Raw genomic sequence first — 13,134 nt, 5'->3', positions numbered from 1 at the left:
CTGGTGAGGCCTCACATGGAGTATTGAGAGCAATTTTGGGCCCCTTTTCTTAGGATGTGCTGAAACTGGAGAGGGTTCAAAGGAGTTTTATAAAAGTGATTCCAGATTTGAACAGGTCATCATATGAACCGTCTTTGATGGCTCTTGGCCTGTATTCACAAGAATTCAGAAGAATGAGAGGTGGCCTCATTGAAATCTATTGAATGGTGAAAGGCCTTGATAGAGTAGATGTGGAGAGGATGTTTCCTATGGTGGCAGAGTCCAAGACCAGAGGACAGCCTCAGAATTGAGAGGCATTCTCTTAGAATGAGATGCAGAGAAGTTTCTTTCGCCAGAGAGTGATGAACTTTTGGAACACAGGGAGCTTTGGGGGGCAAGTCTGTATGTACAGTATATTTAAGGCAGAAGTTGACAGATTCTTGATTTGTCAGGGCATGAAGGGATACAGTGAGAAGGCAGGAGACTGGGGCTGAGGGGAAAATAAATGGATCAGCAATGATGAAATGGCAGAGCAGACTCGATGGACCAATTGGCCTAATTCTGCTCCTGTATCTTAGTCTTACTATCCAAAATGCTCAACATTTCTTAAATAGCTTCTTCCCCTCCTTCAGATTTCTGAATGGACATTGAACCCATGAATACTACCCCTGTATTTTTCCTCTTTTTGCACTATCTATTGAACTTAATTTTTATGTATACACCTTATGAAGTCATAAATTGCAATTATGTATTGCAATGTACTGCTGCCACAAAACAACAAATTTCATATCCTATGCAGTGATAGTAAATCCAATTCGGACTGTATTTTGTTTCTTAACCATTGATGTATTTTTGAGTTTGCTTTCTGACCAGTGCTGAACAGCAGGAAAGGGAGCCTTAGGCCCCACACAAGCAGGCTTGGCAACATTTATTTCCCTACAACCATCAGGCTCCCAAACCAGTTTGGATATCTTCATTCACCTCAATCCTCAACTGTTCCCAGAAACTACAGACTGGCATAGAAGGACTTTACAACTTCTGTTACAGCCAAAGTGCTACAGGCTCAGAAACCACTGCAGGAAGTTGTAGACTCTGTCAGCTCCATCATGGGCACGAGCCACATTGAGTGAGGTCTTCAAAAAGCAATGCCTCAAAAAGACAGCATCCATCATTAAGGACTCCATTACCTAGGACATGTCCTTGTCTCATCGTTACCATCAAGGTAGTGGTACAGCCAACTGTCCCCCAATCCCTCCCATTTAACACCTTTAACATCTGCCGGACGATGCTGAGGATGTTCTGTGGTGGCCAGTGCGATCATGTTTGCTGTTGTGTGCTTGGTCAGCAGGCTGAGGGTAGCAGACACCAACAGAATCAACAAACTCATTCGTAAGGCCAGTGATGTTGTGGGGATGGAACGGGACTCTCTGACGGTGGTGTCTGAAAAGAGGATGCTGTCCAAGTTGCATGCCATCTTGGACAATGTCTCCCATCCACTACATAATGTACTGGTTGGGCACAGGAGTACATTCAGCCAGAGACTCATTCCACCGAGATGCAACACAGAGTGTCATAGGAAGTCATTCCTGCCTGTGGCCATCAAACTTTACCCTTGGAGGGTCAGACACCCTGAGCCAACAGGCTGGTCCTGGACTTATTTCTGGGCATAATTTACATATTACTATTTAACTATTTATGGTTTTATTAATATTTATTTATGGAGCAACTGTAACAAAAATCCAATTTCCCCCGGGATCAATAAAGTATGACTATGACTACTACTATGCTTTCATCCAATCATTTTAAAATTCTGCCCTCTCATATTAGCCATTTCCACCCTGGGGGTAAAGTCTGACTGTCCACTCCATCTACGTGTTCTTTTCTCTTTTAACACTTAATAAAATGGCTGTAAACAACAAGTTCATGCCTTGTTCTCAGCTTCTGAACTCTATCACAAAAACACCAGGGGTACTGAGGGATTTGTTTACAACGTTCTCCTTACCTTAGAGAGCATCTCCTCAGATGCATCTTCAGTTTCCAGGTCAGCACAGATCTTGTACACGTCGATCAGATCCACTGTGTTACTTCTGCTCAGGAAGGAATGATACCTTTCACGCACTCCTTCAAACCCTTCAGGGACCTTTTCAGGATCACTCAGCAACTCCAGTTTCTTCTGAAGTAAATACTTCCACATCAGGAGCAGCTCGCTCAACGCGATGGTGAATTCACCACAGGACTACAGAGGAAAACAGAAAAATAACAACGAAAGATTCAGCTGGAAAACTTGTGCTTTACTATGAACTCACTTGCCCAGGTCCATCGTGAACATGACATTCTTCACCATTGAGAGGCAATGCTTCAAAAAGGCAAGATTCATCACCTAGGACCCTTTATCATCTGGGACATACCCTTCTCTCACTACCACCACCTGGGAGGAGAAGACGGAGCCTGAAGACAATCAATGCAGAAACAACTTCCCCTCGACCATCAACACTACCTTTGGTTTTCATGTTGATTTCTATAATTTGCATTTATTATGGGTTTACTCTGTAAAAGGTAGGGGCATAGATTGATTGGACAGCCAGAGACCTACTCCCAGGGAAGAAATAAGAGGGAGCACAATGTTAAATTGACTGGAAGAAAGTATAGGGGTGGGGAGGTGGGACAGATATCGAAGTTGTTTTTTTTTTTAAAATATCCAGAGAGAGTGCATGGAAAGCATTGCCTGGGACAGGGGTAGACGCCAATACATTAGGGACATTCAAGACAAGATTTAATTGTCACATTCACAAAGCATAAAGTGAAATGCATCATTTTTGCTCAACAACCAACATCAACGACAATGAGGATTGTGCTAGGGGTAGCTCTCAAGTGTTGCCATGGTTCCAGAGCCTGGAATTCTGTATCCGCAACCATACGTTTACCCCACCCTCCTCTCCCCAGAGAGGGGTCATGAGGGCCAGAGGGAAATTGAAAGCTTAGCTCAATACTGACAGTCCGGAATCAGGCAGGGAAAGGGTGACAAAACAGGGCAGTGAGTCACAGGCTTGGAGGTACATGCCAGCCCCGAATTCAAAGGCCTGCAATCAGCCAGTCCAGGGGTTAATAAAGGAATTTAAACCTGAAGGTCAGAGATTCTGCAAGACAAGGCCTAATGGCAGGTGTGGCCAGAAGTCAGAGCCCAATGTTTACCAGTTCCAATGAAGGATCTTGACTGGAAACCTCGACTGTTTACTCTTTTCCATAGATGCTGTCTGGCCTGCTGAGTCCCCTAGGAATTTTGTGAACATTTGCATGTCTTGGCCAAGTACTGTGTGTTTGACTGAATGTGGGAGAGAAGGGGTTTGTGTTGCTGTTGTGTTCTGCTGAGTTGTCATTGTTCCCTGTATATTTCTACCATGGTGAGCACGTTATATTGACATTACAGAATACGTGGCAACACTTGTGGGCTGCCCAGCACATCCTTGGGTTGTGTTGGCTGATAATGCAAGCAATACATTTGTTTGCAAACAACAGGAATTCTGCAGATGTTGGAAATTCAAGCAACACACATCAAAGTTGCTGGTGAACGCAGCAGGCCAGGCAGCATCTGTAGGAAGAGGTGCAGTCGATGTTTCAGGCCGAGACCCTTCATCAGGACCCTTCCTACAGATGCTGCCTGGCCTGCAAAATACATTTGTTTGTATGTTTTTAATGTACCTATGGTAGATAAATGAATCTGAATCAGAGCCATACTATTGAGCGTTTAGTAAGAAAATAAACCAGATGAATCTTTAAACTGATTTTTCTGAAGTCACTAGTGCTGATATTAGTTTTTTCCCTCCCCAATCACAAATTTATGGAACGATTGGAAATGTGGAACAGAGGCACCTGGCAGTCCAAATTCTGTAAATGGTGGTGCAGTTAGTCAGGGCTTTGTCACACTGACCTGCAGTCAGGCACGGTGCAGATATTGTGATGTTATGTTGCAGTTGTATAAGACATGGAGACTGTTTGGAACTTGCGTTCAGTTTTGGTCAGCCTGCCATAGGGGAGGTTCTTAAAGTTGTCGTAGTTTGGGGAGATAGCGGGGATAAACTCCCACTACCTATTAAGTGTGTCTCAAATAGCCTCTGACAACTAAGTCCACCTCCTGGGCTTCATGTGTGGCTTAGCAACCGAGCCTGGGAGAACAGTTTCTATTGACAGGGGAAGGGGCAAAGGCACCTCAAAACCAATTGCTTTTGGTAGATGGGTCTTGTCAGTGTGGATGGCCGCTCATCTAGAAGACACCCTCTTAGGAATACAAGAGAATGAGGGGCAATCTGAGAACTGTACATTAAAAAAAAAATCACAAGGGGTTAGATAGGGTGAATGCACTCAGTTTCTCCCCCAACCCTCCTGACCTCCTGATTGTGGGGGGGGGGGGGGGGGAAATCAAGAAATAGAAGGCATAGGGTTAGATGAAGTAGGTATTTAATAGGAACCCATTAAATGACACAAGAACATAAATTTCTCCCCCTCCTTTCTCTTTTTCCATTCCCATTCTTACTCTAATCTCAACCCATTCTCTTCTTCCCATCTGCCTATCACCACCCCGGGTCCTCTCCTCCTTTCTCCCATGATCTTTAGCCCTTTACCTCTCCACCCATCACCTCCCAGCTTCTCACTTCACCCCTTCTCCCACCCACCTTCCCCCGCACCTAGTCCTCCCCCTCCTCATTCTCACTTCTTCCCTCCCTTCGGTCCAATCCTGATGAAGGGTCTCAGACCAAAATATCGACTATTTATTCCTCTCCACAGATGCTGCCCAACCTGTTGAGTTCCTCCAACAGATTGGTTGTGTTACTTTAACCATTTCCCACCAAGAGGTACAAGTACACCAACATTTGGATGGGTAGATGACAGGAAAGGTTTAGAAGGGCATCGGCCAAACGGAAGCCAGTAGAACTGGCATGAGGCAAGTTGGCTAGTATTTATATGGAGATACAGAACAGCAACAAGCCACATTGCTAAGCAACCCACTTATTTATAACAGAACAGTACAGCTTAGGAACAGGCAATTCAGCCCATAATGTTGTGCTGAACCAGCTAAAAAGAAAATCAAAAAACCCCAACACACTAATCCCTCCCACCCACACCATGTCCATATCCCTTCATCTTCCTTACGTCTATGGGCCTATCCAAACATCTAAAAGCCTCTAAAGTATTTGCCTCTACCACCATACCAGGCAGTGCATTCCAGACATCCACCACCGAGTTAAAAAACAACTTGCCCTTCATGTATCCTTTGAACCTACCCCCCTATCACCTTCCATTCATGCCCTCTGGTATTAGACATTTCTACACTGAGAAACAGATACTCTATATGTCCACTCTATCCATGAGCCTCTATCATACCTCCCCTTAACCAGTCTAGAAATTACAGAGGATGCCAGAACTGAACTCTGACATCCAACCTGTAATAACATCACTCTTACTGCTTTGCTACGTGGTGCCCATGGACAAAAGGGGCTGAAGGGCCCATTGCCATGCTATGCAAATCAAATTTCAATTCCTCTGTTACCATGAAGGGATTTGAACTCATTCCCTAGATCACTGTCCAGAGCTTTAGGATCAATAGCTTAACCATGGTACCAATTGCCACAGATGGCTGTGGAGGTTGAGTCACTGGGTATATTTAAAGTGGAGGTTGATAGATTCTTGATTAATCAGGGTGTCAAAAGTTACAGGGAGAAGGCAGGAGAATGGGGTTGAGAGGGATAGTAAATCAGCCATGATAGAATGAGCTGATTGGCCCAATTCTGCTCCCGTCTAATGCAGATACAGTACATGTATACTCAAGCACAGCCAATGGTTGAAGCCCCCATATTGCAGTGTCTGGAAACCCGATATCTACGAGTTCAGGCATTGGATGACCCCCCCCACCCCCAGATTGTCAAGTCTTGGGGGTCAAAGGCCTGTGTGAGCCAGGAGTTTGAGGCCCCAAGATCGAAGTCCTCATCACGACAGTGGAGGAGGCCATGGATGCACAAACAAGAGAAAATTCCATTTCAGTAGCCTCCAACCTGATGGCATGAACATCAACTTCTCGAACTTCTGATAATGCCCTCTGTCACCATTTCCCATCCCCTTCCACCCACCCCCCCCACCTCCTTGCCTGCCCATTGCAGACATCCCACCCTGCAAAAACTCATTTTAGGGAGGTAGCACCATCAATTTGCGGGAGACACCCGGAACTTCCGGGAGAGTTGGGACGTCTGCAATAGAGTAGCTCCTTAGCAGCTAGCCAGCTAGTTTAAATAACGTTAGCTATGCTAATGAACGAATGACACCTGTTAAACTCACCTCAACATGTCTTTTACAGTCTTAACCCACCATGGGCAATAGAAAAGTCACTGTTGCAAACAGTGCAGTGAGCAACACTGTCATTATTTTTCACCCCTATTAGGCAGGGGTAACTTTAGTGTAGTCTGGGGTGATGTATGTTTTATATTTTCCTTTTTTGGAACACTCTGCCATGGTGTGTGTTTTTTTTTTTCTTCTCTCTCTCAAAAAAATTGATTTCCAGGATATTGTATATAATTTGCGGGCATCAGGGAGCCACTATTAATATGTGGGAGACTCCCAGAACTTCCGGGAGAGGTGGGATGTCTGCCATTGCCTCCTTCTGGTGCTCCTCCCTCCCCTTTTCTTTCTTCCATGGGCTTCTCTCACTTTCACCAATGAACTTCCCAGCTCTATACTTCATCCCTCCCCTCCATATTCCACCCATCATCTTGTGATCGTCCTTCCACCCCCCCCCCACCTTTTAAATCTACTCCTCAGCACTTTCTCCAGTCCTGCAGAAGGATTTTGGCCCAAAATGGCGACTACTTTTTCTCTCTCCCCCACCATAGTTGCTGCCTGGCCTGCTGAGTTCCTCCAGCATCTTGTGTGTGTTGCTCAGATTTCCAGCATCTGCAGATTTTCTCCTGTTTGTGATTTGTTTCATTGCTGCTCTGCAGAACATTGGGGGCATGCCACGTTGCCAGCACATGCGAGCTCCCACCAGCACATGCTCAGGCGTGTTGGTCGTTAATGCAAGTGACACATTTCACTTCATGTTTCGATGTACCTGTGATCAATAAGTGACCCTGAATCTTGTAACTAGAGCCAAAGTATGAGGGCTTAGGAAGACATTTTGAACACAAGGGATGCAAGTTTAAAACCCAGATGGAACAATTGGTACAACAGGTAATCAGCTCACACCAATTATCATTACTGACAAAGGTTAAAAGTGAGAGGAGATGGAAATTTAAATTATACAGTGGGTCAAACAAGTTAAGCTAAACAGTTGTGAACTGTTCAGATTCTGCCTCAGTACTGCAGAGTTTGAAATTGAAGCGTTCAAGGAGACCCGATCTGTTGATGGACATGTGTTATAATCTATATTATAGGGAGGAGAAGATGGCAGCGTGACAACAGCGCGCGCGGTCACTTCGGTGGTGATGTCTGTATCTGTCAAGTAGGGGACCGTGTGCAATTCTGATTTGATGGAGACAGATGTGAGAGTACGGAGGAACATCTGGAGAAACTTCTGAAATGCCTGCTTCACTGCCGCTGCTACTGTGTGGTAACCGGAATCTCCGGAGAAGAAGACCCCGAAGTCCTTGGCTTTGCATGTTTCAGCGGCCGGGGCGAGGTCAAAGGCACCGGGCAGAGGATGGCGCTCGGGAGGCTGTATTGGAGAGGCTGCTCGGAAGCTCGGAGTTTTCAGATGGATGGACTCAGTGTCGGCTGTGGTCGGCTGCTTCCAAGGTATCGGCAAGTTGACGGTGCCTGGAGGTTTATGGCAGGGAGTTTCTTCCTTTTGCCCCCTGCTATCGAGGACTCAGGAGTCGATCGACTCGGGGACTTTGAGACTTTTTTTTAAACTGTGCCCATGGTTTGTTCTTCATCAAAATATGGTATTGCTTTGCACTGCTATAACTATATGTTATAATTCTGTGGTTCTGTCAGTGTTAGTCTTTGGTTTGTCCTGGTTTCTGTGATATCACTCCGGAGAAACGTTGTATCATTTCTTAATGCATGTATGCATTTCTAAATGACAATAAAAAGAGGACTGAGTGTTCTCATAATCTAATCTAATATGCTCTGGAGAGTGTGGGAATTGTTGTACGGTTTAGTTGGCTACCTGCACAAGTGGGTGTATCAGGTAATGAAAGGGCATTACAGCAAAACAGGCACTTACCGAGCCTGAGGTAGCTATTATAGTTAATATGATAAAGTATGAAGCCAACTCTTGTACTAGGTTGGTTGGGATTAGAAGGCAGCAGAAATTGTGGAATAGGAGTGGGATGGTGATGGGGAGGAGGCATTACACTTGGTTCCATGAGTTCGGGGGAGGTATCTTTTGGAAAGGGGTAGGAGGGAAGATGTGTTGAGGCTGGCACTCCTCTGTGGCACTTGTTGGTAAGCATGGGAACGGGTGAAGTGATTTTTGTAAGGTCCCCGAGGCAGTGGAATAGGAGGCCATGGCGTCACGGATACTCACTGGAACCTGGGAAGCTATTTGGGCAATTATTGGGTCAATCGGGGTGCCTAGCTTGCAGGATATTCTGGCACCTGAGGCAGGAATGGTTAATCCGTGTGAGAGCTCTGGTGAACTTTTTAATTAAAACAGGTTTGGGAGGCAGGATCTGGTCCCAGTAATGGCTCCTGTTGTACTCTGTTACCATGGGTGGTGGTAATGCACCTTCCTGATAGGTGCAAGTCACCATGAGCACAAAAGAAGAAATTGAGATCTACTTTCTTCTCGGTGATAAACAGAAGAGTTACCTCCTTGTTCACCTCAGCCATGGCAAGCTGTAGAACCAGGAACATGTGGTCCGCACCGCACACTGTCATCCTCTCACGCTCCCGTGACAGGCACCATTCTTCCCGAAATCTCCTCACCAACTGTAACACTCTCTGCTGGCAGGAATGCATGACCCTAAGAGACCATGGAGAACTAATCAATTATACCTTAAATTTCTAGATATCGAAGACTATGAAAGATTTCAATTATCACTGTGGCCAGCTTGTTCTTGGCTCAAAGTGCACTCCCTTTGTGAAAGTCATATGTTGGGACTGCTAAAATGAAGTTACATTTAGATCACAAGATACAAGAGCAAGATACAAGAGCAGAATTAGACCACGTCTTAATTGTGTCTGCTCCAATACTCCTTTGTGGCTAATTTACTTTTCTTCTCACCCCATTCTCCTGTCTTTACCCCATAACCTTGGACACACTTACTAATCAAGAACTAAACCTCCAGTTTAAATATACTCAATGATTTGGCCTCCACAGCCATCTGTGCAATAAATTCCACAGATCCACCACCATCTGGCTAAAGAAATTCCTCATCTGCATTCTAAAGGGACTTCCCTCTATTCTAAGTGTGTGTCCTCCAGTCCTAGGATCCCCCACTGTAGGAAACATCCCCTCCACATCCACTCTATCCAGGAGTTCCAATATTCAATAAGAAGTTCTCTAAGAATGCAGCGAATTCAGACCAAGATCCATTAAATGCTCCTCATATGTTAACCGTTTAAATTCCGGGATTATGGACTCTTAGAATCCTTAAAGCAGAGGTTAATAGGATCCCGATTAGTCAGCGCATCAAAGGTTACCGGGAGAAGGAGTGGAGAATGGGTTTGGGGTTGAGAGAGACAATAAATCAGTTACGAGCGAACGTCAGAGTAGATTCAATGGGCCAAATGGCCCAATTCTGCTCTTATAGTTATGGTCTAATATTCTCTGCGTCTCACTAACCCGTGATACCGCCCTATCAATATTGATTCTATTTATGTCTCCCCCGTGTAGACGAGGGTGGCTAAAGCTCACTGGGATAACAGCAGTTTTTGAGTTACCAAGACAACCTGTATCACCACCCTCTCACGGAAACGAAATTCAGGTCACTCAAACCGCATCCGCAATATAAAATGCTAGAAATATACATTATTAAGAAATATTTCCTTTAAACTCAATCTGACATAACGTTCAAATCGCTTCGAAAGATTGCCAGCAGGGCGAGTTCCTCCTATACAGAGACAAATGTAGCTTTACAAGAAGCTTTAACAGAAAACCAATCACACGGCAGGTGGGCGGTTTAAATTTGGCAACCGTCAGTTAGAGCCATACCAACCAACTCTTTTGCCAAAACACTACTACAGGTGCTTGTCACTTTGCATTTAGAGCTGCCCCGGGGAGAGTCGGGTGCTATGGTTTACCTGGGGGGAAATTCGATTGTGCTTGGTTGGAAGATTAGATGATCAAAGGACATCGTTCTTGCTCCGATCAAGATCTCCGCTGGCTGGTCTGTCGCCTGGGATCCCGTCCGCCCTATCTCCGGGATGACAGACCCGATTCACTAACAATACAATCCATCCTCTCCCTAACTGCCGAGCTCCGGCCCTGGGCAGGTTTAAAAGTCCCGGGCCGGTGTTGCAGCAGCCAATGGGAGTCGCCGCTCTACAATGTTGCACTTTCCACCCGGAAGCGAAGTGGCCGTGGCCAATCAGCGGCGGCTGGACCTTCCAGGCGGGGAATGCTCGGGTGTGCGGTGTTGGTGGGGAAGCCTCGGAGCTCAGACCCGGCCATGCTGCTGAACAAGAAGAAGGAAGCCGTGGCCCGAAGAGCCACGCACTCGGTGCTGAGCGAGGAGACGGTGATCGCCGTGGAGTTCAGCCCGTTCGACAGCTGCGACGCCGGCACCCTAATCGCCTACGGAGGGGACAACTACTTGGTGGTGGGCAGCTGTCGCTTCCAGGTGAGCGAGTGTGGGTGGGGAGGATTCTTGTCTGCAACTGTGCAGGACAAGTTCACACAAAGGAGGCTGTTCGGCCCTGGGCGCCTGTACTAGCCCAAATTACCATATAAACAGATCCCATTTCCTGCACTTGCGGCTGGATTCCCGCCTCTGCCTGTAAGAAGTTACTACGTTTCCCCCGTGAGTTTCCTCCGGGCGCTCCGGTTTCCTCTCGCGTTGTAAAGACGTATGGGCTAGGGTTAGTAAGTTGTGGGCATGTTATGTTGGCGCCCGAAGCATGTGGACTGTTCCCTGCACATCATCAGAGTGCGTTGGTCTTTAACGCAAACGATGTATTTCACTATGGATGTACTTGCGACTAATAAAGTGAATCTTTTTAATCTTTTCTTTATTGATTGAGGTTAGGGCACTCCACCTTATTCTGTGTTATAATAGTCTTTATTCTGCTTGAACAAGTAGTGATGTATCAGTGATTCATCTAACCCTGGTGTTGCTCATCCCTCGAGATTTTAGACTCTAACAGGGATTTCCAGCCTATTTTATGCCTTGGACCCCTACCATTAACTGAGGGGTCCGTAGACCCCAGGTTGGGGGTCCCTGATTTAGAGCGACGCACAAAATGCTGGAGGAACTCAGCGGATCAGGCATCTATGGAAAGGAATAAACAGTCGATGTTTTGGGCCGAGACCCTTCATCAGGACATCTAGATTTTTCTTCAAAGTTCAAATTTCAAAGTACATTTATCATCAAAGTATGTATACTGTATATATCCAGTGCTCCCTGTGTGGCCTCCTGTATATCGGTGAAACCCAACATAGATTGGGAGACTGCTTTGCCGAGCCAGAGGAAAACAGGATCTCCCAGTGGCAACCCATTTTAATTCCTCTTCCCATTCCCATTCCAACATGTCAGTCCCTGTCGCGATGGGGCCACAAGCAACACCTTGTATTCTGTCTGGGTAGCCTCCAGCATAAACATCGATTTCTCAAACTCGGTAATTTCCCACCCTCCCATCACCATTCCCTACCTTACCTGCTACCTGCCCATCACCTCCCTCTGGTGCTCCTCGCCCTTTTCTTTCTTCCATGGCCTTCTGTCCTCTTCTATCAGATTCTCCCTTCTCCAGTCCTGTAACTCTTTCACCAATCGACTTGCCCCCTCCCCCCCATTTCACCTATCACCTTGTGTTACTTCCTCCCCTCCCCTCCTCCCACCTTATAACACTGACTCCTGATCTTTTTTTTTCCCAGTCCTGATGAAGGGTCTCGACCTGAAATGTCGCCTGTACTCCTTTCCGTAGACACTGCCTGACCTGCTGAGTTCCTCCAGCATTTTGTGTGTGTTGCTTGGATTTCCAACGTTTGCAGATTTTCTGTTGCTTGTGATTGGGATACTATATACAACCTTGAGATTCGTCTCCTTACAGACAGCCGCAAAACAAGGAAACCCAATTGAATCCACAGGAAAACCTCATACAACGAAGACTATCAAACAAGCAATGTACGAAAAAAGAACAAATTATGTAACCAAATATCGCACAACATTAGATATCCCACCTCTCCCGCATATTAATAGTGGCTCCCTGATGCCCGGAAATTATATACAAAATGCCGGAAATAGATTTTTTTGAGAGGGAGAGCGAGCATCCTGATTGGTCTTTCTTCGTGCTAAGAGTGGTCCCCATCCACCGGGCCATGAGGAAAGAATATGATTTGGCGATATGAGTCAGCTGCACCTTTCCTCATTCCTTGTCACGCACTGTTGAACTTGAACGCACGCGAGGTCATTACGCACGTGTCATCCGTGTCAGCGTGGGAAGATCAACTCCTCGAGCTTGCAAATGACGGGGGGCTGAAAAGTATGTTTGACATAACATCTCTGCCGGCATTCTGGATCAAAGTCAAGGCTGAATATCCTGAGATAACCACGAAAGCACTGAAGACGTTGCTTCCATTTCCAACATCATATTGCTGCGAAGCAGAGTTTTCTGCAATGAATGCAACGGAAACCAAATTGCGGAATAGACTGGACATAAGGAACCCCCTTCGAGTATCGCTGTCTCCCATCACCCCTCGATGGGACCGTGTTGTTGCAGGGAAACAAGCCCAGGGCTCCCACTGATTCAGCCATATTGGTGTGTTGCAATGATTTTATATGTTCATACAAGGAAAATATGTGCTGTGTGTTTAATATCCAAATGTTACTTAAAATGTTATGATGCTATTGACTTATCACCGATATTCCGGCCGTGATTAACACCCCCCCCACCCCCCCGGGTCGGCCGGTCCGCAAGAATATTGTCAATATTAAACCGGTCTGCGGTGCAAAAAAGGTCGGGGATCCCTGCTAAGTAGACATCAGTTTTCTCTGTGGGCGGGCTTTA

At 46.1% G+C, this 13,134-nt stretch overlaps 2 protein-coding genes across 2 annotated transcripts in view; one reads left to right on the top strand and one right to left on the bottom strand.

Moving 5' to 3' along the window:
- The window catches only part of parpbp (PARP1 binding protein), a 42,875-nt gene extending 32,450 nt beyond the window's left edge, over positions 1–10,425 (bottom strand). Inside the window, exons 1-3 of the mRNA XM_072267406.1 lie at positions 10,213–10,425; positions 8,779–8,932; positions 1,982–2,215 (exon numbers count right to left, since the gene is read on the bottom strand). Coding sequence (XP_072123507.1) covers positions 1,982–2,215; positions 8,779–8,932; positions 10,213–10,265 — 441 coding nt within the window. The 5' untranslated portion in view covers positions 10,266–10,425. The remainder of the gene's footprint in view (positions 1–1,981; positions 2,216–8,778; positions 8,933–10,212) is intronic.
- Positions 10,426–10,493: 68 nt separating this feature from the next.
- Positions 10,494–13,134, top strand: part of nup37 (nucleoporin 37) — a 44,225-nt gene continuing 41,584 nt past the window's right edge. The window contains exon 1 of the mRNA XM_072267407.1: positions 10,494–10,751. Coding sequence (XP_072123508.1) covers positions 10,530–10,751 — 222 coding nt within the window. The 5' untranslated portion in view covers positions 10,494–10,529. The remainder of the gene's footprint in view (positions 10,752–13,134) is intronic.

The sequence above is a fragment of the Mobula birostris genome, chromosome 9, assembly GCF_030028105.1.
Source record: "Mobula birostris isolate sMobBir1 chromosome 9, sMobBir1.hap1, whole genome shotgun sequence".
NCBI classification, from domain to species: domain Eukaryota; kingdom Metazoa; phylum Chordata; class Chondrichthyes; order Myliobatiformes; family Myliobatidae; genus Mobula; species Mobula birostris.
The sequence above is the reverse complement of the archived record's forward strand: the minus strand, read 5'-3'. Positions and strand labels throughout refer to the sequence as shown.